General features: G+C 37.7%; 4 protein-coding genes across 4 annotated transcripts in view; 3 read left to right on the forward strand and 1 right to left on the reverse strand.

The window, feature by feature from the left end:
- Positions 1-24,901, forward strand: part of LOC143910016 (uncharacterized) — a 358,729-nt gene that overhangs the window by 326,081 nt on the left and 7,747 nt on the right. The gene's annotated exons all lie outside the window — the stretch shown is intronic.
- LOC143910013 (uncharacterized) lies at positions 6,455-12,895 on the forward strand. Its single transcript, XM_077428342.1, has 2 exons — positions 6,455-6,572; positions 7,535-12,895. Exon 2 carries the CDS (start codon positions 8,575-8,577, stop codon positions 12,478-12,480), a length of 3,906 nt encoding a protein of 1,301 aa, XP_077284468.1. The 5' UTR covers positions 6,455-6,572; positions 7,535-8,574; the 3' UTR covers positions 12,481-12,895.
- On the forward strand, positions 13,388-16,836 carry LOC143910015 (uncharacterized). Its single transcript, XM_077428349.1, has 2 exons — positions 13,388-13,538; positions 14,028-16,836. Exon 2 carries the CDS (start codon positions 14,091-14,093, stop codon positions 16,761-16,763), a length of 2,673 nt encoding a protein of 890 aa, XP_077284475.1. The 5' UTR covers positions 13,388-13,538; positions 14,028-14,090; the 3' UTR covers positions 16,764-16,836.
- LOC143923135 (uncharacterized) lies at positions 19,734-24,896 on the reverse strand. Its single transcript, XM_077446660.1, has one exon. It carries the CDS (start codon positions 24,894-24,896, stop codon positions 19,734-19,736), a length of 5,163 nt encoding a protein of 1,720 aa, XP_077302786.1.

Here is a 24,901-nt window from a genome sequence, read left to right on the forward strand (position 1 = left end):
AAACGCCTGCTTTTTGTGTGTATCATATTTTTAGAAAATATGCTGGTACTGTCCTATTTCCAAAGAAAATCGTTCATGTTTGAATCTGTCACGATTTACTAAAATCATCATAGAAGCTACTAACTGCAACGTTCGTTGACTGTGATTTGTGGAAAACTCTCACTGCGACCAAATAATGTGAATCGTTTTCTTCAACGAGATTATTAGCTTCAAGTTAAACTTTGAGCTTAGTTTTTATTATTGAAATTCTGTGGTTTAGTTGATGTTCGAGTCCTTTTGGGTTTTATTTACTCATTTTATATGTGTATGGATTTTATTCCGGTAATGAAAAGACACATTCTACACTTGTAAATGCTTTCCTTAAAATTGTCCCACGTTTTCAATTCGTATGTACTGCATTGATCCTGATCAATATGTGATCCTTATTATGTATTTTTATATAATATCATAAATTCAATATGGCTTTAAAGTGCCCGCCATGTAAGCTAATCGAATATTATCGACTTTTACCCCGTATGCTGTTATCTTATCTTATCAATTATGTTGGTCTTTTCGTATTACTCTTACTAGTTTTAGTTACAATTTGTATTCAATTTCATTTGATTTTATGGAGGATGAACGAATGAGACGACTGGCATGTTAATGCACGTGTTTATTATATGACAGCTGAAGACAGAGTGAGTAGCGGCTCTCCGAACCCAGCCGGGTTAGTCCCCACTCGCAGGAAGGCAACCAAACTCGACCATGTCGTATAAGCGAGCCGCCACATCACTCCCCCCCCAGCATCAGCGATACCAAAATTACAAAGAAATAAATTTTACAAAAGAAAAAAATTATTGTTACACAAAGAGAAAAAATTATTACGTGGGGAGAAAAAAAATTGTTGACGTGGGTCATCCGCTGTGTACATAGGTGTACCGCCCTGAATGGTCGGTAGATTCGAGGGCGGTGACGTCGCGAGCAGGACGGTGGCTGGTCCGATGGTCGCGCCGATGCGATGCTGCGGCGGCGCCGCTCTTCCGAGGCTGATGTCGGTTGGTGGGGCGGCGGGGGCGGCAGGGGCATCGATGTGGTTGATGATACTCCGAGCTGGACTGTGAGTCGTTGTGGCTCGTGGAGGTGTTGTAGCGCTACCGCCCGTCTCGGCGTGACGACGCTCGTGGGGACGGACGGGGCCTTGATGATGATGATGATGATGGTGCTGAGGTGGTGTATGTCTTGTGGTGCTGGATGACCGTTCTATGTGTAGTGGATCGCGCATGACTCCACATCCAGCTGTCAAGATCGTCGTCTCATTCGCTCCCCCATTTTTTAAAGCACCTGTCATCGACGTTGGCTGGACTCCAGTCGGTAGGTAGGTAGGTAGGTAGCCGTGTCTGTTCGTTTATTGTCACCCGCGGGCCGCGACGCGTGTTGATGGCGATGGGGGCGCGGCGGGTAGCTTCCCCGCCTGGCTCGGCGAGGCAGGGATGAGCGGCATATTGAAATTGATCGAGGCTGCGTGGCTCGATGTCGGGGGTCACCAGTATGGAGGATGAACGAATGAGACGACTGGCATGTTAATGCACGTGTTTATTATATGACAGCTGAAGACAGAGTGAGTAGCGGCTCTCCGAACCCAGCCGGGTTGGTCCCCACTCGCAGGAAGGCAACCAAACTCGACCATGTCGTATAAGCGAGCCGCCACAATTTCTTTTCAGTTTTAGTTTAAAAATGGTCTTTCTTTTTATTATAATCATATAAATCGTTTAACATTCCAAACGCTTGATTCAACTGTATTGATACTGAAATAATTATTTTTATTTTTGAGTGCATCCGGAGATGTCTGGTAGGAATTTTAGGTATATATGTATTTGGTATTTTGTAAAGATTGAAAATAATATGGCTAAGGATGCCAATTTATAGTACTGTGAGATTTTGTATACATATTTTGATGATTATAAATTGAAATCTGTTGATTTACATACAGATATTGATCTTTATATATTAAGATTTATTTAATACTTATTTATTTATTTAATTTCTATTGATCTTTATATATTATGATTTATTTTTTAATATTTTTAGGTAACCTGTCTCATTTAGCCTGTATTGGTTGTAACATACTTCAGAGGTGAGTAAAACGAAATATTACATTTCATTCAAAATTAATAATGTTGATTTGTTTTTGTCTTCGAAAGGAATTAATTGTATTAAAATTTCTTTTTCAGAAATGTCCATTTCTAATTGAAACCAGCGAGTGTTCCATCTGAGTATCAATTCTAGGATTGAATTATTCAATTAATAATTATTATCAAGTTTTCAAAGTTCGTGTAGAGGAGAAGATAGGATTTTAAAGTTAATAGTTATACTTGCTATTTGAGTAGAAGCGAATTATTTGTAACTTTAAAATATGGTTGTGGCTATTTGCAGGTACTATGTTTGCGAATTATTGGCTATTTGCATGTACTATATCTGCGAGAGGCGCAGAGCCTTATGCGCATGCGCGTGAACTGTCACTGTCAGCGTGTTTACTGTTGAAATTTTGTTTTAAACCTCTTAAAATTTAGTTCGAACTCGTAAAGTGACGTTGAGTAAAAAATATAATCCAAATTAGTTAATATTATTAATTGTTAGAAAATTATTATCATATACAACGTATAATACCTAAATACAAGTACAAGCCGCGAACTATCTAAATGAGATAAAGCTATTATAATAACGTGCGAAATTTATTTGCTTCATGTATAATGAACGGTTGATTAAACAAGTCTAGAATACATTAAATGTAAGAAATTATAATCGAATTATAAGTTCACGTGCATGCGCAGAAGGCTTTGCGCCTGTCGCAGATATAGTACCTGCAAATATCCAATAATTCGCAGATATAGTACCTGCAAATAGCCACAACCATATTAATTTTTCAAAATACAAATCATCCAATTATTTCCACCCAACTTATTAAGTCATAAGCAAAGATGAAATAAGGCCCGGTCCTCAATTTTGCATTGCATGCCATAATTTATTAAATCAAGATTTTACCGTAAAAAACCAATATTAGCAATTGTAAAACAAATCAAATAATTGTTCATTCCCATTGTTATCCACTTTTACAATTAAATAGTTGACTATTTGTTTTTTCCGTTGCCTGGTGGCGATTTCAAGTACAGTTTTGTTCAATTTATTTACAGCTTGAATATCACATCCATGTCGATGGAGCAATTCCACAACAGGAAGTTTGCCCCGTTCCCGAACAGCCGAATGCAACGGACTATCACCGTCACAATCCAACACATTCGGATCAGCTCCCTTCTTCAACAGCAGCTTGACAATCTTTAAATTATTCTCAGCCGCAGCCGCATGCAACACTGACTGACCGTTGCCATCACATATTTTAATATCAGCACCTGCTTCCAAAAGAGCCATCACATTATCGTATCTATCGGCAGACGAGGCCTTGTGCAAGGGAGTACGACCGTCCTCATCCACCGAATTGGGATCAGCTTTCAACTCGACCAGCGATTTGATCGTCTCTTTGCTGACATAACGTTCTGAAACATAATGCATTGCAGTCTCTTTAAATGCGTTGAGAGTATCGACGGCGAAGCCTTTTTGAATGAAGAATTTCACAGCGTTCATATTTTCTCGGGAAGCAGCATTTTATTATAAAATGACGAATTCACTTTTAGATACCGTCCATATTAAAGATGAAGCCGATGGCATAATCATCGCTCTTGTACAAAACATGCAGAATGAATCTCCGGCAACGTCCCATTGGCTCCGAAGCTGAGAAAACAAAACGACCTTCTTTTTTACATATAATTACTATTGTAACAAGTGAACATAAATAAAGGATCCTCTTAGTGTTAGTACACAATCAGTGTTTTCGTAGACCTCCCCGCGGTACATTTACCGCGGTGAATTAAGATTAAATTTTGATTTGACATTCGAACTGTCAAAGTGAAATGAACGCAAAAGCGATTGCCATGCGAACCTTCTCGGATGCGAGCGATGCGAACGTCAGATGGGCTGACAGATTCCCGCGAACTCCTCCCGAAGACCACAAACAACGGCCACGAGGGCCTTTGGCTCGAACTTATGTCTAGTCCATAATAATAAAAATTTCGTAAATATAAAGTATTTGAGAATATTTTTGTTTGTGTGACCAATTTTAAATTTTTGGGTGTGAACAGTTTTCTCGTGACTAGTTTCAGCGTGTGACCAGTTTTCTCGTGACCAGTTTTAGCGTGTGACTAGTTTTCTCGTGACCAGTTTTAGCGTGACGGATGATCACGAGTGACCTTTCTAGAGCGACCAGTTGTCCTGTGACAGGTTCACATTTGACTAGTAGTCCCTTTACCGCTGCTGTCCAGCCCTCTTAAATAATCTTTCTCCCCCAAAAATCATATTTCATATGTTTCATATATGTATGTACGTAAAAAAGCTAATTCCAACTTTCGTTGGTTGAGTAAATGATTTATGCTTTACATATTACTGTCAAGAAAAAAGCATATACATAGTCTGAAAAAATATGTTACTCCATATACTAATAAATATGGTTCCATACTTACAAATTCCGCACGGCTCTGATTATACTTAAAGTTCAATTACAGTATATAATGATTAAGAAAAATATATGTAAGGCTGTTGTGGAAAATATTCCATTTGGTATAAAAGATCCTTGAATAATCCTGATTGAAAAACAACAAATATTTAATGAATAGCTTCTTAAATATGTATATATTATATTAATATATTACATAATATGTACAATGTAGTACACCAGCGTTTCCCAACCTTTTTTGACTCGCGTACCACTTGGTAGTACATAACGCTAAATTGTACCACCATATAAAAATGATTGTATTTCATGAAATTTGTTTTTGCAAGTGTAATTATTATATATATAGTGTTTGCATGGTAAGGAATATGAAGACAGGATACACGCAATATGGAAATCTATTTTGGAAAGAAATTTTATGGAAAAAAAAAAATTGCGGAGACAATATACAATATACGCACAAAGTTTAATATATTTATCTACTATCTTGTCGTACTTCTATTATTGGTAAAAAAACTTATAATTGATTGTTTTAATAAAAACACAAAATTACAAAGTACATATAATTGAGATCCTTGTATTTAGTTTTTTTAAATTTGGTTTCAAATGGTGCGAGATTTACCTTTATTTATCTTATTAAAATATATGAAGAGAAAGCTCTCTCAACCAGTTCAGTGCTAGTAAACGGCGACAGAAATTTGAGCGCTATGTCATAAAGCTGTTTATATTCTTCACTAATACCTAGCCAAAAATTAATGACCTTATTTATTTCGAATTCAGTTTTTAAATGCTATAATTTGAAAGTTCAATCAAGTTCTCTTTTTCCTTGGTAGCTGTCCGAAAATGTTCATTATCAAAGGGGTTTGAAATCCAATAGTTTGCTTCTAAAGGGTTTGGGGAAGCACTCGTAAAAGACGATTTCAGCCCTATTAAATATTAAATTATTTTTTCACGTATATCCCGAGACGTACGACTCTTGTTTTCAGATGAGAAATTATGTTAAGTTTCAAATACTTCAGTTTGATCATTTTCGATACATAAATTCCAAAAATCTAATTTTCTAATCATATGTACTTTCAATTTTATCTGGAATATTAAAGATTATTATCGAACCGATCTCAAGTGTCAAATTCAAGTTATTTATTTATTGGAGCGTGAACAAGGTAAATTTAAAAATGTACTCCAAAATCCATGCCGGATCTGAAGAAAACGTATCAATTGCCAGATTTTCGATCATCGACTGTACATATTGACGTCAACGATGACTAATTAAGATAATGTTTATTAATTACTAGTTGTTTTACCCGGCTTCGCTCAGTGTTTGTAATGTGGCGGCTCGCTTATACGACATGGTCGAGTTTGGTTGCCTTCCTGCGAGTGGGGACCAACCCGGCTGGGTTCGGAGAGCTACTACTCACTCTGTCTTCAGCTGTCATATAATAAACACGTGCATCAACATGCCAGTCGTCTCATTCGACAGCGACCAGCGACCAGCGACCAGCGACCAGCTCCAGTATCGCCAGTATAGCGGTGTGCATCAGAGGTTCTGTCTCAGTTGTCCAGTTGAAAGGCAGCTGCAGCTGCAGCTACAGCTACAGCTACGCGTGGCTAAGGCTAACCTCAAAAGGCACACGTGGTTACTTTTCCTACGTTACTACGAAGGCGAAAGGGACAGAGCAGAGACCACCGACGACGAAGGAAGGCACCTCGAGGAGACCAGCCACGCCCAAGCTTACCACTAGCTTCGAGCTTCACAAAACCGACTTCGGGGGTGCTCTCGAGTTGAACATCCCTGGAGTCTGTACACTTGGGTTGTCGCTGTCATCTCAATATACTTTTGGTAATTACTTATTCATATCCATCTAATTTGGACAGTTCGACTCGAAACGTTTTGCCAAATTATTACATGTGTTTTTCATATTTATAGGAACATATTTACTGTTTATCTAACAAGTATATTGTAAAAATATATGTTTCTGATGAGAAGAAAAACGCTTCAAGCTCACCTTTGCCTAACATTTCATAAACATATGTTAACCCTTTGACTGCTACAACAACGATAAATCGTTGTTTTGAAATCGGCGAAGATTGCTACGACGATCGTTGTTGACGTCATTAATTGTCGTATTTCAATACTTTCTTTGAGCCACCAGCGCATCAGTGGCACGAAACATTTTTTTTATATACGTATTTATATTTATTTTTCAACCAAGCTTTATAAATATTTATCAATTTTTTAAATAAAAGCTCTTCAATTTCGGGTTCATCATCAAAGTAAATTTCGGGTTCGTTGTCAATGTCATATAAGGAGTTATTACTTGGGAATTGATTATTGTCGATAAATTCATTTTCAGAATCAGTAGAGCTGCTGATTTGTCGAGTTCCTCGGCGAGGAGCTATTATTTCGCTTTCATCACTTTCACTGTCCGATATCATTTTGCAGAGTTAAAATAAATGGCAAAAAACAATAGAAATCCGCTTTCAATTATATAGGTCACGAGACGTCACGAATTCATGCAATCAATCAAATGCAACTGAAATGCATACAAAATGTTTATGATACATGTTGAAAAATTATTTGATTATTAGAAACTTCGCATCCTTGTGTGTCTCGCTCACACGTACACAATTAAAACCAAGAAAGAAAGAGAGAAAGACCGCTACCTGTTTCGAATATATCGCATGTTGTAAGGATACATCGATATCTAAAAATAGATTATTGAAAAGAATAAGGCGTCGGAAAAAAATCGTCAAAACTTATTTAGTGTATATATGTAGGTATCTCTTTCGCACGCACGCATGTAAAAGCAAGACAGAAAGAGAGAGCACGAGTCCACGACTGCTTCTTAAAAACGTATATAAAGTATTATAAAAATTACGAGTGTTCGGCGAAGTAAGTATGTAAAAAAAAATATTATATTTTTTTTTTTTCAAAATAATTACAAATGTTAGCATTTTTCGCTTGGACATTGAAAAACCTCGTAGCAGCCAAAGGGTTAAGGTATAAAAGAACTGTCCAAATTTTTAAATTTTATCGGTTTCATGGTGTTTTTTTTTTTTTTTTTTTTAAATGCTTTTTATTATTACGAAATTATGTTCACAATACATCTTATATCTATTTTAATAGCTACTGATCTACTGATCATTTTCTATTTTACAATTTAATTTAATTTGGTTAGTAATCATAGTATTATATTATTCTAATGTTAATCTACAGCATAATTGGAAAAATAGCTCAAAAACCTATTTACATTCCTTATAAATGTTCATAATACATGTTTTCATGGTGTGCTAAAGGAGAAATCTATGAAAAGATTAAAAAGAAACAGCCTTGGATAAATAATAATTAATTCCTTATAAAGGACGATATCTCCAATGGGAAATATCGTCCACAAAATGAAGCAACTATCAATCAAACAAACTAATAAGAGTCGAAGACTGATCTTAGTTATATTATAAAATAAATATAAAAAATCTTTATCATCTTTTTACTTTTTTCACTTTTACTTTTTATCATTTAAATTTTATCGTTTTCATCTTTATCACGTGTATCATCTTTTTCAGGGTATTAGAAATTCAAGTATTAATATGTTTCAAATCAAATATATCTAAAATCAATTTGGAAATATGAATGAGAATATTGTAAGATATAATACGGTACGTATTTACATGTAATATAAACTCAATGTATCGTTTTAATCATGCTGATGATATTCGTGAAATCTTAATTTGCAACCGAAAACTTGCTCACTCTTTACTTCTTTAACATATGTACTTCAACATTATTCAACCCGACGAAATTCACTGGTTTTCAGTGAATTTCGGTTAACCGGTTTCAGTATAACCCGTGATGGAAAAACTTATTCATATGCATGTATCTTATATATACATAATGTATGTTCAGTTTTTGAGAATGTTTTTAAAATAAATATATTTATCCTAATTTTCAGATTATTGCAAATTCAAGTATCAAAATATTTCATTTCCCGGCCGGCAAACAAGCAGTTAGCAGATGAGGTGTTCCAGAAAATATCATGCAGCAAGTTATTAAAACATCCGAAATGGACGAAGAGGATGAATCGAATAGTACAATACCTCCGGAAGCCGAGGATCGCCTTTATATTTTCGTGGAATCTGTTGTCACTGAAATAGAAGCAACTTTAACTTTTCATTATGACGTTTTGTTTGGAGATTTACATAAAGTTGGGGAGGTTGAAAAAGTGCTCGGTGAAATTCTCGGTGATGTTGCAAAATATTTGGGATTAAGCGCAATTAAAAGTCTGTTGACAAAATTTTTAAGCGTTCCTTTCAAAACTCACGAGAAAAACAAATACTACAATTATTTTGATATCGTATACTACTTTAACAAGCATGAATCGGAAGCAAGGGAACAGTTCATCAAAATTGCCATTGAGGTGTTTAAAAGCTTCGAGATGCAATTTATGGGGGTAACGGGAGGAGATCGCACATATCACTTTGACATAAAAAACTTGGGGACGGATGCTGCTCAACGATTTTTAAATTTTACTAAACAAAATGATAAAAATCCTCCTCAAACATTAAATGATCTGCCGGCGAAGAAATTGGAAGCCAGAAATGTAGTGTATGGAAAGTCAAAAGAATTTTTTTTAGAAAAATTTATGCTTGAAATAGGTACGGTTAAACAAAACAAAAAAAATATCCCATGTCCCAAACGTAAAAGGCCCGGTTTCGAAATTTTTTATGGTAGAGAAATCTGGAACACGGCAAATTTATTCGAGAAATCAGGTGTGGTAAATATTGATGATGACAAAATCAAACTATACGCAAGGAATCAGTCAAAATGTGCTAAATATAAATTTCGCAGACCTTTTAATGAAGAAAACTGGGAGCAGGAATACAATATTCCCGTAGAAGACGCTGAATTTAAGTACGATTATACTTTAGATGCTAATTTTTACGAACGCCAAAAAGAAATAATATTGCGCAAAATTAACATTCGGGACGGAGATTTTGTTCAAAAAAGAAGTTTGGAGTTAATAGAAGAACTTTCTACTGATCTTAACGATGGATTTAAATCAGTCAAAGAAGAATTGCGACAGCACCATGAGGATGCAATTAATGTTTTAAATGAATACATTCAAAATCAACAGGAAAAGATTGGTGGGAAAATTGACGATTTAAAAAATGATACCCGAGATATAAAAAATGATATCAGTGATGTAAAAAGTCATACTGGAGATATAAAACATCATTTAAAAGATTTAACTAAAATGGTTTCAAATAATACAAATAAAGCAAACGTAGAACCAAAGAAAAAAATTAAATACGGATTGTTAGAACTCGTGAAATTTTACACAGGAAGAGAAGGAGAGTTGACATTGATTCACAAAGCACTAACTGATGAATCTGCAATATCACAGATAGCAGCTATTACGGGGCTCGGAGGAATTGGAAAGAGTCAACTGGCAGTAAAGTATGCCATGGATTATGATGATAGCTATGATGGTATAATCTTTATTAACTGCGAGAACAAAGAAAACATCGAAACGTCCTCTAAAGCTTTGGCCAAGGAACTTGGCATTTCGGTACTAGAAGAAAGATACGTGAAACCAAAAAGTAGTTTACAAGATTTAGTTCAGAGCATTTACAATTATATTGCGAATATGAATATATTAATTATATTGGATAACGTGGAGACCTACAGTTCCATAAAGGATTTCTTGTTTAGTGCCTCCAGAAATAAGACCATTTCAACTTTGATTACATCTTGTGATCAGAATTTCTGGGCAGGTGATAAAGGAGCTATCAAATCAATCCCGTTGGAAGTATTTGCTGATGAAGAAGCACTGGATTTTGCGAAGAAATATGTTGAGAGTGCGAATGTAGAAGATCTTAACGAATTAATTAATACATTGGGAAAATTACCTCTTGCGATGAAGCAAGCTCTTGGGTATATAGAGGAACGAAATAGAGACAATGACTTAATGGGGCTGGAAAAGTTTACGGTTAAAAAGTACTTGAAAATGTATGAAAACCAGAGCCACATGATGCTCCAACAAGGTCAAAATTTGTCGAATGATGTTTACAATAAGACTGTGGCAACAACTTGGATAATTACCATAAATACGATCAAAGAGAATAGATTTTATGGAGAGCTAGCCTTGAAGATTTTCCATATAATGGCGTACCTTTCCCTGGAAAATATTCTCGTTCATGATATGTTCTCAGATTTAGTAGAAAAAGATGAAATTATGTGGGAAGCTGTTAAACTATTGCAAAAATATTCCATAATTGATTTAAATAAAGGCATTGTTAACATTCACCGATTAGTCCAACGGGTTACCCGAAATCATGTAAAAAACGTTATAAAGGAAGAAGAAAGCATTTTGCGTCAGGCTCTGGAGCTCTTGAACGGTTCTGGTTTTGAAGATCACGCTGTTTCCGTATGGGAGTATTCTTCTCAATATCCCAAATTGGTCAATGATTTTTTTTACATATCTGAGTATGGAAGTCTGAAGACGTATGATCCATTGAGTTTATTAGCAACTCATAGAAATGATTACAAAGCAATAGAAAGCTTATTGAAAAGTTTAAACCAAGATGAAAGTTTAGATTTTAAGACACCATTGAGATCGGCAGCTATTTCTGGAAATGTAAAAGTTTTCGATTTCATTTACAAAAATGTAAAACAAAACTTTTGTGAGGGTGCTTTATTGTATATTGCAGCAGTTAAAGGCCGCGTTGAAGTTGTAAAATATTTACAGAATATACTTATACCAAGTGATTTTGAAAGCGAAGTCGAAATATTTCAAAAGATGTGTTGTATTCTTGAACATGTGTCTTTAATTGGCCACATAAATATCATCGAGATTTTAAAACCGAGAGACAATGAAATATATTTATTTTATGCGTCCTTAATGAATGCTTTTTCAAAAAGAAATTACGATGATTGTAAGTCGATGATTGAAAACGCTGGTGAAAATAATCGAAGTTTATTAGATCATAAGATTGGATATTACAACATCACCATAATACACATTTTTTGTGAACATGGAAATGTTGAAATCGTCGAAATTCTCTTAAAATATTTTGACGTTAATACTCTTGATCGTAAAAAAGAAACACCAATATATTGTGCAGCATCAAATGGACATGATGATCTAATATGTTTTCTAATGGAAAAAAAAGCCAATGTCAGTCTCACTTATAATGGTAAATCGTTACTTCACTTTGCAGCAATTGCATGCAAAGTAAATACCTTAAAAATGCTCATTGAAAAAGGATTGAATTGCAATCAAATCGATGGCAATGGCGAATTTCCGGTACACTTTACGCTTTTCAAAAATATCGATGCTTTAAAATTTTTCATTGAGGAGGGTATGGAATTTGAGTCTAATGAAAATAAAATAGCCTTACTTAATGATTTGATCACATCGTATGGCATAAATAATACTATTAAAACGCTGCTGGATTTAGGAGCAAATATTAACGCTGTCAACAAAAACGGTTTTTCTGCATTGTTAAACGCTTCGAGAGATAATGAATATGAAAAAGTGAAAACTCTCTTGGAAGAAGGCGCTGATCCCAATAATTTCGATTCTAAAAATCCCCAAATTCCAATCCACGAAGCCGCAAAGAATAATCATTTGAAGATTGTAAATTTATTACTAAAAGCTGGTGCTGAAAGTAATGAATTGGATAAAAATGGAAATACTGCATTGCATATGGCTACTGATAATGATGGTAAACTACCAGTTGTGGAGTTACTTGTTCGATACGGATGTGACATTGAAGCCGTTAATAAATACGGAAAAACTCCCCTTGACTTGGCTATTTTAAATAAAAAACAGGGAATCATCGAATTCTTCAATAAACAAATGTACAATAAATACGGAAAAACTCCCCTTGAATTGGCTATTGCAAAGAAAAATAAGAGAATCGTCGAATTTTTCAATTAACATATGGCTAGTAAATCCCTTGAGTAATTTTAATAAATATTTTTACGAATTAATAAATTCGACACATTTTATTTATACATATGTATATGTATGTACTTGCATACATATCGGGTTGAGGGATCGTTTAATTTTAAATATTAACGTGTTCAATTAAATATGAATTATTATTGTTTTTTTTATATCTATGTTTGTTTTGTTTAATTTTTCTTATTATTGTGTTCTATTTTTTTATTTTTTTGTTAAGCCATAGTGACGAAAAATTGTAAAATAAATAAATAAATGCTGCACTAGTGTATCTTTTGCTGATGCATTTGTGATTTAATTGTGGAATACATACATTTTTTAAACCATAAGTAACTTTTTAAATTATGTAATAAGTGATTTTTTTAAATAAAATACTAATTAACAAAGTTGATAAATGAGTTTGTCTATTATTTTGTCTTAATTTAATTATCATTTTAATTAATTTTAGTACGAACAATTTTTTTCCAATAAGCAAACCCACAAAGTTGCTCCCTGGGGCAAAGCCTTTTCAATAAAGGCTATTGTTTTTAAAGTTAAACTATCCGTTGTGGAGATACTAGTTCGATACGGATGCGACATTGAAGCCGTTAATAAATACGGAAAAACTCCCTTTGACTTGGCTATTTTAAAACACAAATGGAGAATCGTCGAATTATTCAATATGTAAGGCTGTTGTGGAAAATATTCCATTTGGTATAAAAGATCCTTGAATAATCCTGATTGACAATCATCAAATACTCAATAAATAAATTCTTACACGTGTAGATATTAATATATTAGATATATGTAAAATACTACGTACACAGTTATTTAAAATTTCTGCGTAATTTTATTGGTAATTTTAGTAGAGCTCTCTTGTGGCGAATTCTAAAATCTCCATATCCTTTCGCAAATGTCTAGAGTAGATTCCTACATCATCATCGAGAGGTTCAAGAGCAACTTTTGGAAAAACACTGATTAGCGAGTCAGTCAGTTGCTCTGGAGAATGGTTTGTGTTTACGTTTGGTTGTAGCTGTCATCTCTATCCAGTTTTGGTGATTAGTTATTAATGTCTATCTCATTTTGACATTTCGAATCTATATGTTTTTGACGCATTTACCCAATTTCGTGTACAAAATTCTATTTATATTTCTGTAGTACATAATGGTTATTTGTTTTTGGTTGGGTATTCAGACAAATGTTTCTGGATTTTATGTGTATTTTTTGAGTAAATATTAGGTTAGGTTAGTTATTAAATTAAATGTGTGAGCAACTACAATGAAAACAATCCGAAATCAAAACATAAATTTGACTTTTATATGACCGTGAATCTGAATGGTTGATTATTATAAAAATTTTGGAAATAGTTTATATTTGTAGAAATATATTTACTATTTATATAATAAGTATATTATATATGTGTCTGATGAGAATAAAAACACTTCAAGCTCACCTTTGTCTTACGTTATCAGATAATATTAGATAAACGTATGTACATAAAGTACTGTCCAAATTTTTAATGCACATTTATCATCTTTTTTCAGGGTATTGGAAATTCAAATATTAATATGTTTCAAATCAAAGATATTTAAAATCAATTTGAAAATATGAATGAGAATATTAAAAAGGCAACAGAAAAAAAATTGACTATAAACCAAAACATGTCAGTACCTAAAAAGAAGAAAATAAGATTCGGCCTATTCCAACTTGTACCATGTTATACTGGAAAGCAAATTCAGTTGGAATTAATTCACAGAGCACTAACAGAGAATAAGGAATCTACAATAGCACAGGTAGCAGCCATTACAGGACTCGGAGGAGTTGGGAAGAGTCAACTGGCAGTAAAATACGCCATCGAATACTCCGATTATTATGACAGTATAATATTCATTAATTCTGAAAAGAAAGATAGCATCGAAACGTCATTTAAATCGTTGGCTAAAGAACTTGGCATCCCGGTAATAGAAGAAAGGATAGAAAGAAAGCGATCGTTAGAACGAGAAAAAAACATAATATATGTAATTCGTAGTATTTACAGATATTTCGAGGGCACCAAGTTATTAATAATACTAGATAATGTAGAGTCATATAGTTCCATAAAGGATTGCATCTTTAGTTATTCTTCCAGCAACAAGACGATTTCAACTCTGATTACATCCCGTGATTGGAAATGTTGCATCGGTGATGAAGGAGCTATTGAATTGATTCCGTTAGACATATTCACCGAAGATGAAGCAATGAATTTTGCGAAGAATTATTTAAGCAATGAGAATGAAGAAGATGTGAAAACATTAATCAAAATCTTGGACAATTTACCCCTTGCTATGAAGCAAGCCCTTTGTTATATAAAGGAGGAAAATAAAAATAGTATCTTGAAGGAGCTAGAACAGCTTACAATTAAACAGTACTTGGATTTGTATGGAAAAGAAAATCATATGTCAGTCGATAGAGACCTTAATTTGATGGATAATGTTGATAATAAGACTGTGACAACTACTTGCATGATTACAATAAAGAAGATTGAAGAGAATATACATTGTGGCCAACTGGCTTTGAAGATTTTCCATATTTTGGCATACTTTGCTCCGGAGAATATTCAATTTGAAGAATTATTCTCAGACTTAACAATAGATGATGAACAATTGTGGCAGGCTGTAGAGTTATTGCACAAGTATTCGTTGATCCATCTGTATAAAGGTGTCGTTCACATCCATCGACTAGTCCAACAAGCTACCAGAATTAATTTAAAAAGAAAAGGTGAAGAAGAACACGTTTTAAGAGAGGCTCTGGAGCTCTTGAAGGGTTCTAATTTTGAAGAGCATGCTGTTTCTGTGTGGGAACATTCTTACCAATACTCTAAATTGTTCGATGATTTTTTTTTCATCTCGGAATATACAACGAGAAAGAATAGACCGTTGAATTTGTTATTAGCATATGGAAATGATTCTGAAGCAATCGAATTTCTATGTTCTTATAACCACATCTCCAGATGTTTTAAAATGAATTCTTTTGCAATTGAACATCCATTGTGTATAGCGGCTGAATATGGAAATACAAACATAGTTACATTTCTTTGCAGAAACAAAAGTAAATTACTTAAATCTATTTTACACATTGCATTGCATCAAGCAGCAATAAATGGCCACCTTGAAGTAGTTACATTTTTGCAAAATGAATTACTGATACTAAATTTGAAACATGAAATCGACGATAAAATATTTGATATGGTGGCTATAAATGGTCATAAAAATATTATTGAAATTTTGAAACCGAACGATTATGGGCTATACTTATTTTATGCAGCCTTAATGAGTGCCCTTTTAAGAGGAAATCACCATGCTTATAAGTTGATGATTGAAAATGTTATTGCAAAGAATCCACACTTCTTGCAACATACATTTGGATATGAAGAAAATAGTATACTACACATTGTTTCCGGGAAGGGAAACGTTGAAGCCGTTGAAATCCTTTTAAACTATATTGATATGAATATATGTAATAAATTCAATGACACCCCAATATTTTCAGCAGCGAAAGCTAGCAATGAAGATGTGCTGATTTTTTTGTTGGAAAAGGGAGCTGATATCGAAACAACCGACTTAAGTAGAAGATCATTACTTCACTTTGCAGCATCTGCATGTAGAGTTGATACGTTGAGAAAGCTTGTCGAAAAAGGATTGAATCCACGCGGTCTTGATGAGTTTCTACACTATCCAATTTACTATGCCAATTATGGAAATAATAACAGTGCTGTGAAATTCTTCATGGAAGAGGCTATGACATTTGATACAGCTGAAGATAAAGCAAATCTAATCAATGAAATAGTTATAGGAAGTCTCCAAATGGACACAATCAATCTGCTGATTAAATTGGGAGCTGAAATTAATTCTGCACTGATGTGGGCTTTGTTGCAGAATAAATATAATTATGTGAAATTTATTTTGGAAGCAGGCGCTGATCCAAATGTTCCTAATTCTGGGTACTACAAAATTGTATTGCACGAGGCCGTAATGCGCAAGTATTTGAGAATGGTAAAGTTGCTTTTGAAAGCAGGTGCTAATGCTAATGTAATAGATAAATATGATGATAATGCTCTACATAAGGCAACTATTTTTGAGAATAAGTTTTCAATTGTGAAGTTACTCGTTCAATATGGATGCGATGTTCGAGCTGTTAATAAAGACGGAGAAACTCCGCTTGACATCGCCATTTCTAGGGGAAGAGACAAGAGAATCATCGAATTGTTGAAAAATCAAATGGATTCAAGCACCAAATTCTGAGAACAATTTCAATATTTACTATTTATTTTAATAATGTTAAAATTCAATGCATAATAGATATTATTTTACAATTATTGTTTTATTTTTATATACATCTATTACCAAACCATCATCAAATTATTTATTATATGTATTTGAAAAAGATAACAAAGATGTTTTAAAGGTTGAGAATACATATAAATACATGATGACATAATCTTGTTCATCATTTTGCAAAATACTTTGCTGTCCAAGATGAGTCATCTTATTATTATTTAACATATATACCAGGAAGGTAAATATGTAAACCCCAATGCGCCTTCCTGGCTGATTATAAACATCGATAAACAAATTATAGAGTAAGTTTTACAGAACATCATATATATCATATTATCATATTATTATTCTTATTATTCTGATATTTTTATTATACTGTTATTTCTATTTTTTTTTCTTTTTTTGTTTTCTTTAACTATCTTACTCTATTATCATTTTTGTTTCTTATTTTAAATGTTTGAGCTTTTCTTTTTTTACCTATATGTGAAAATTATTAATGGTTTACTTAACATAATTATATTTTTTTTACTATCAATCTAATAAACTGTAAACTGTAAATTTTCCAAATAAATAAAATAAAATAAAATATGTAGACACATCTATGGATAAATTTTATTATGAATATAGGTTTTTAAGCTCTTTTTAGTATTATTATTGTGGCGGCTCGCTTATACGACATGGTCGAGTTTGGTTGCCTTCCTGCGAGTGGGGACCAACTCGGCTGGGTTCGGAGAGCCGCTACTCACTCTGCCTTCAGCTGTCATAAATAAAACACGTGCATTCAACATGCCAGTCGTCTCACTCGTTCATCCCCCATATTATTATTATTATTATTACATACCTTCTTTACGTTTCACATGGCTATCGTGTCAGTGGTCATTTTTATCTCTTATCCGATCGTTTTCATACTTTGCCATATTGCTCATTTTGGTCATCAATACACGTTAATGTATCGTCTGCCATTACGTTGGAGATAAAATATCGTATACAACGCGTTTTAAATACGCGGAAAGTAAATCTCCCTGACGTTTAATAAGCGTTCGTCCCGTATCTTCCAACCTGTTCGCCTTGATATGGCGATATAACATTTTAATTGTTTAACCCTTTGACTGCTACAACACCGATAAATCGTTGTTTTGAAATCGGCGAAGATTGCTACGACGATCGTTGTTGTCGTCATTAATTGTCGTATTTCAATACTTTCTTTGAGCCGCCAGCGCATCAGTGGCACGAAACATTTTTTTTATACACGTATTTATATTTATTTTTCAATCAAGCTTTATAAATATTTATCAATTTTTTAAATAAAAGCTCTTCAATTTCGGGTTCATCATCAAAGTAAATTTCGGGTTCGTTGTCAATATAATATAAGGAGTTATTACTTGGGAATTGATTATTGTCGATAAATTCATTTTCAGAATCAGTAGAGCTGCTGATTTGTCGAGTTCCTCGGCGAGGAGCTATTATTTCGCTTTCGTCACTTTCACTGTCCGATATCATTTTGCAGAGTTAAAATAAATGTCAAAAAACAATAGAAATCCGCTTTCAATTATATAGGTCACGAGACGTCACGAATTCGTGCAATCAATCAAATGCAACTGAAATGCATACAAAATGTTTATGATACATGTTGAAAAATTATTTGATTATTAGAAACTTCGCATCCTTGTGTGTCTCGCTCTCACGTACACAATTAAAAACCAAGAAAGAAAGAGAGAAAGACCGCTACCTGTTTCGAATATATCGCATGTTGTAAGGATACATCGATGTCTAAAAATAGATTATTGAAAAAAATAAAGCGTCGGAAAACAATCGTCAAAGCTTATTGTACAGACTCCAGGGATGTTCAACTCGAGAGCACCCCGGAAGTCGGTTTCGTAGAAGCTCGTGGTAAGCGTGGGCGGGGCTGGTTTCCTCCAAGGGATCTACAGGTCGTCGTCTGCGGTCTGGTCTCTGCTGCTGTCGGCTCGGCTCGATGTATATCTCTCTCTCTCTCGTACAGTGTGCGTAAGTGAGGGTGATACGGGACAAAGGCGGGAAATTGAATAGTAATGAAAACAGGTTATAATTCTGTTTGTATGGTGACTGTATTTTATATATATATGTATATACAGAGATCAAGCAGGGGGGACAGAAAAAGGGGGGGGGGGAGTCCGACTTGAAATTAGCGCGCACGTGTTCAAGAGGTTATGATAACCTCACTCAACCACGTGGCTACGTGATCTGACTTCGACGAAGAGAGACCAGGAATTCCTCACTTCTCACCGGACGTATACTGAAGCTGTACTTCCAGTATCGTCTGCCGATCAAGGCTGAGCTGATCGGGACTCGGTGGTGGGAACCAACTCGGTAGCGAACAGAGATGTTCACTCGACCGACGCGGAAAACGAATAGGAGGCGTGGACGCGCGCTCTGCGCCGATCTCCCTCCAAAACGGCTCCTTTGGTCGTAACGCCACGAAAGCTGACCATGAAGACTTGGTCGGAACATACTCCCCCCGTTGGAAGTCAGAGGATCGAATTCCAAAACAAACAAGAATTAATGGTGTACAAGCGACTAATGAAATACACAAAAACCAAGCAAATAAGCAAAAAAATAACAACAAAATAAAAAACAACACAACAAAATAACCCAGTCAGCAAACAAAATAACATTAGTCCACCGTCAGTTTCCCATCCTACATAAGCAGCTGACTAAGCCGGCAAGAAACAAACAAAAAATAGACAAACAAACAACCAAAACACCAACAAATAACCAACACCAATGCTAGGTAACAATATTGTTCAACCGTTATATGTCCCAATCTATCCTGATAGCTCCATTACAAAGCACCAATCAAACCAACAAGAGAAGCATAAAAGAAAAGCAACTCAAAAACTTAAGTTAAAACACATAAACTGAATCCACAACACAGATACAAACAACGCGCCAACTTTAATGTGGGACGTTATGAACGCTCGCCACTCCGTTGCACAAATTAACCGAATGTTGCTCAACAGGCAGTCGAGCAACTCGCCGAGCTGCTCTTTTGATAACTCCCTTTACTGTGCGAATGGTGATGACTCGCACCACTCCGTCGTGGCCAGGATGAACGGCTAGGATCCGTCCCATGGGCCATTCCAAGGGAGGTGCGTTTTCTTCGGCGTCTATCACCATATCCCCCGGCTGCAAGTTGGGTGACTCCCTGGAGCCACTCTTGTGGCGCTGCTGCAGTAGCGTGACGTACTCTCGGGCCCATCTCTTCCAGAAATGCTGCAACATCTGCTGCAGGTGCTTGTAAGTTGACACCCTCGCTAAGGGTTGATCGACCAGATCTTCCTGAGGTAGCGCAATCAGTGGCCCACCAACTAGGAAATGACCAGGAGTGAGGGGAATTAGGTCGGAAGGGTCAGATGACAACGGGGTCAAAGGTCGCGAGTTCAATACGGCTTCTATTTGTGTTATTAGAGTATTCAAAGACTCGTACGTTACGTTTGTACTACCCATGACGCGTTTTAAGTGGCGCTTCATTGACTTTACGGCGGCCTCCCACAGCCCACCAAAGTGCGGAGCCCGTGGTGGAATGAAGCGCCAGTTCATTCCCTTTTCAGAACAAAATGAATGTAGCGATTGCTTATGAGCGGTTGATGCTAGCAGTTTAGTGAGCATTCTATCGGTTCCTATAAAGTTAGTGGCGTTATCGGACCAGATCTCAGCCACGAGCCCCCTCCGAGATATGAATCTCTTCAGTGCGTCGATAAATGCCCTGGACGTTAAACTCTGCACTACCTCTAAATGAACAGCCTTGGTAGCAAGGCAAACGAATATGCAGATGTAGGCTTTCAGGAAAGACCGATTTCGGGACGCTTTCTCCTTGATGAGGATCGGGCCGGCGTAATCTACGCCACAATTAAGGAACGGACGTGCCGGGGCAGTGCGTAATGCTGGCAAATCTCCCATTATGGGTTGTTGAAGTCTCGGTATGACCCGGGAGCACCGTACGCACCTTCGAATTTCGCGACTAACGGTGTTTCTCCCCCCGATTAGCCAATACCTTTCTCGAAGGTGGGCGGACACCAATTGTGTGCCTGCATGGAGTAATTGTTCATGAGCGGCTCTAACTAGCAACTCCGTAATATGGGCTTTAGCTGGAACAATCAGAGGGTGCTTGCGCTCAAACTGCCAATGAGTGTGGCTCAATCGCCCTCCCACCCGTAGGGCACCTTCTGGATCCAAAAAAGGTCTTAAGGCCTTCAGGCGATTGTTAGGAATTGGCAACGCTGATTCGAGTAGGGCAATTTCCCTTTTGTAAAATCGCGACTGAACGTGCTTGATGATTTTAGTTTCCGCGGCGATTAGTTCGGTACGCGATAGTGGACCACTAATGGACCCCCTTCTTCTCAACGCCGCGATAAATCGTAGGCAATAGGCAGTAATTCTGGTCAACGTGTGCCACGAAGAGTATCGGGATAATAACTCCCAGTCACTAGTACTAGCGACTAGGGCTACACGCGTCCCTTTAGCCTCTATTTGAGGCTCTTCAATGGGAACCTGGCTCTTTGGCCATGTGTTCCTGTCCTGGAGGATCCATTTGGGTCCATTCCACCACAATGACATGGTTTGTAATTCAGAGGGCATGAATCCTCGAGACAAAGAATCAGCGGGATTGTCCTGGGAACTTATATGGTTCCAGGAATGCTTTCCACTCATTGACTGGATTTTGGCTACCCTATGGGACACAAAGGTCGTCCAACGTGAAGATTCACCCTTGAGCCAAGCTAACACGATGGTAGAATCAGTCCATAAAATCACCTCGTCAATCGGAACGGTGATTGCGACTCTAACTCGCTCTACCAATGTGTGAAGTAAATGGGCGCCGCACAGTTCCAATCTGGGAATAGTCAAAGTCTTTAAGGGGGCGACTCGAGATTTTGCGCAAAACAATCTACAGACGCGATGTCCCAATCGGTCGGTGGACAGCGCATAAATGCATGCGCCGTATGCCTTTTGCGATGCATCGCAAAACCCGAGTAGCGTAATGCTCACCGGGTTAGGTAATAAAACATGTCTGGGAATCATTATGTCCCTCAATTTGGGCAATTGTGATATGAAAATCTCCCATTGGGACGCTAATCTCTCGGGAATAGCCTCGTCCCAATTGAGGCCCCCGCGGAATAGTTCTTGCATTAACTGTTTTGCAAGAACGATGGTAGGGCCCAATAAGCCCAGTGGGTCAAACAACCGCGCTATTTGGGCTAGTATATTCCGTTTCGTGAATTGCGCATTTGTATTCAGATTGATGGGGAAAGCGAACGTGTCACATTTGGTGTGCCAGTTCAATCCGAGAGTGGATGTCTCGTCCTTGCTGATCATTATGGAGATGGGTTCAGTGGTGTTGGAAGCCCATTTTCGAAGAGGGAGACCAGCCCGAGCCAGAATATAGTTAATTTGCTCGGCCAGTTTTGTGAGTTCCTGGACGCTACTGGCACCCGAGAGCAAGTCATCGACGTAAAAGTCTCTGCTTAACACTGTGGAAGCTTCGGGAAATTCCGCCCTATGTTCATCGGCTAAGGCCCTCAAACAACGGGTTGCCAAGAATGAAGCACAGGCAGTGCCGTACGTCACAGTGTTTAGCTGATACGTTCGCGCCCCTTTACCCAAACTCCAGATAATGCGTTGAAATGGTTGGTCATCTGGATGTACCCTGATTTGTCGGTACATCTTTTCGATGTCCGCAGTCACTGCAACTGAGTGCTGCCGAAAACGTAATAAAATGTCGAATATGTCGTCCTGAACTCGTGGACCGACATGGAGAACGTCATTTAGAGATGTTCCCGAAGATGACTTTGCCGACCCGTCAAACACTACGCGTAGCTTTGTAGTGAGGCTGCTTTCTTTGGAGACGGCGTGGTGAGGGAGATAGAAATTTGGGACGGATTCTGAATTGCACTCCGACATATGCCCCAGATCGATAAATTCCTGCAGAAATGCCTCGTAACGATTGCGAAATTGTTCGTTACGAGCAAATCTGCCCTTAAGCGCACGGAATCTTTTTTCCGCCGCAGTGCGTGAATCGCCTAATAAGTGACTGTCTGCCTTGAATGGCAGTCTGACCATAAACCGACCCGAAGAATCGCGAGTAGTCCCATGTATGAATGACTGCTCGGCGGGATGACCCTCATCTAACCCTACCTTGGAGGGGTGCGGTTCTTCTAGCTCCCAGAATGCTCTGATGGAGCGCATGAGTGAGAGGTTGCAGCTACGTGCATTGTTCGAAGATGCGGGAGCGGCAATAGAACCACCTAAAATCCAACCGTACGCGGTGTTTAGCATGGTTATGCTTCCTTGTCTGTCACCGCGTGAGGGAATGGAAATGGTGCGCCTTCCGTTGCGCAATATGGCATGATAGATGTCGCTACCCATCACCATATCAACCGTACCGGGAGAATCAAATGACGGATCAGCAAGGGGAAGATGAAGCGGCAAATGGCTCCGTATCTCAGACACATTGCGCGATGGCAGTTGATGCGTAATGTCGGACATGATTGCGCAATCAATGTCCATGCCGGCGCTTAGGTTGGGGAGACGCGGTAGTATGCGCACTACCGCGCCATAGGAGATGGACGTCCTATTTAAACCTACTCCCAGCAGGTTGACGTCCATCTTTTTTGACTTCAAGGCGAGTCGCCTTCTTAAGTCCTCGGACATTATGTTGACCTCGGAGCCATTATCAAGTAACGCCCGCACTTTATGCAACTGCCCATCACGGCCGCGTGCTTGTACTTCTACGGTACATAACAAAACGGTGCGGGAATGTGAAGGCGTCGCGTGTCTCACCGAATGTAAAACCACCGCCGGTTCTACGGGTTTGACGTACTTCGAATTCTGGGGGCTCTGGGAAGTTTTGACCTTGTTTGAATGTGGAGCCTGGTATGCCGTTGCGTCATGCAAAAGCGTGTGGTGGGCCTGACCGCAACGCACGCATCTTTGTTTGGTTCGGCACGCTCGAACCATGTGCCCCGGTCTCAGACAGTTCAGGCATACCCTATGTTTTATAGCGGCCGCCCTACGTTCATCACCGCTCATACTGCGGAAAGATGTGCATACTGGCAGCGAGTGACTTCCGTTGCAGTGGATGCAGGAGGGGCTTTCCCCTCCCACATGTAAAGCGGCCGCCCTTTGGCCAGTAGCGGTTCTTGGTCGAAGATTTGACTCGCCTTTTAAGACGTAGTCGGCATTTGCCATCGACTGGCAATGGAGCGTCAAAAATTCGATGAGTTTGTGGTAAGTGCAATCCTCATATTTTGGCGCTTGAAGCTCCCATTGTCGAACCGTGTATCGATCGAGCTTCCTCGTGATGCACATGACCAAAATGTCGTCCCACGTTTCGACCGGGACGCCTAAGTTGGCCAGTGCACGGACATGCATGTTCGCATCGTCTATGCAACGATGCAAACTTGCGTAACTATTAGACGCAACTTGTTCCGCGTCTAATATTGCTCTAATATGGGACTGAACAACAATTTTTTTATTGTTGTAGCGCTGCTCCAGAATGGACCAAGCGCGGGAAAAGGAATCATCAGCTAACTCTAAGCCACTGACTACACGATTGGGTTCTCCCTTTAGGACTGCCAACAAGTATTGGAAACGGGCGATTTGAGAAGTTTCGCCGGCCATCGCGACCAAGAAGCGTTGCGAAAAAAGGGGCCAATTTTGGATGTTGCCCTCAAACGTGGGCAACTCCAACCGGGGCAATTTGATTGCTATATTTGATTGCGGTATGGGTGATTGCGGCACAGGTGTAATGGCGGATGCAGCGACATCTACCGGCGGAATGCCCAATTGCGGCTCCCGCACTCTGAGCATCTCCATACATCGCTCGAGGGCGATAAAATAGTCCGTTTCAAATTTGTCGATGACGGACTCAGAGGCCCGAGCCTCCGCTTCGTCCAGCTCGTCAAGCTGAGCTTGGACCGATTCGAACTCGGACAACAACGGTTTAATTAACTCAAGTCTGATTTTGAGCATGGAAATGCTCAGATCTCCCTCCAATTTGTTTGCATTTTTTGTTAAGCGTGAGCGAATACCTTTACGCGTTTTCCGATGCTCATCAGCCATCTTGT

The sequence above is a fragment of the Arctopsyche grandis genome, chromosome 3 (assembly GCF_051622035.1).
Source record: "Arctopsyche grandis isolate Sample6627 chromosome 3, ASM5162203v2, whole genome shotgun sequence".
NCBI lineage: Eukaryota > Metazoa > Arthropoda > Insecta > Trichoptera > Hydropsychidae > Arctopsyche > Arctopsyche grandis.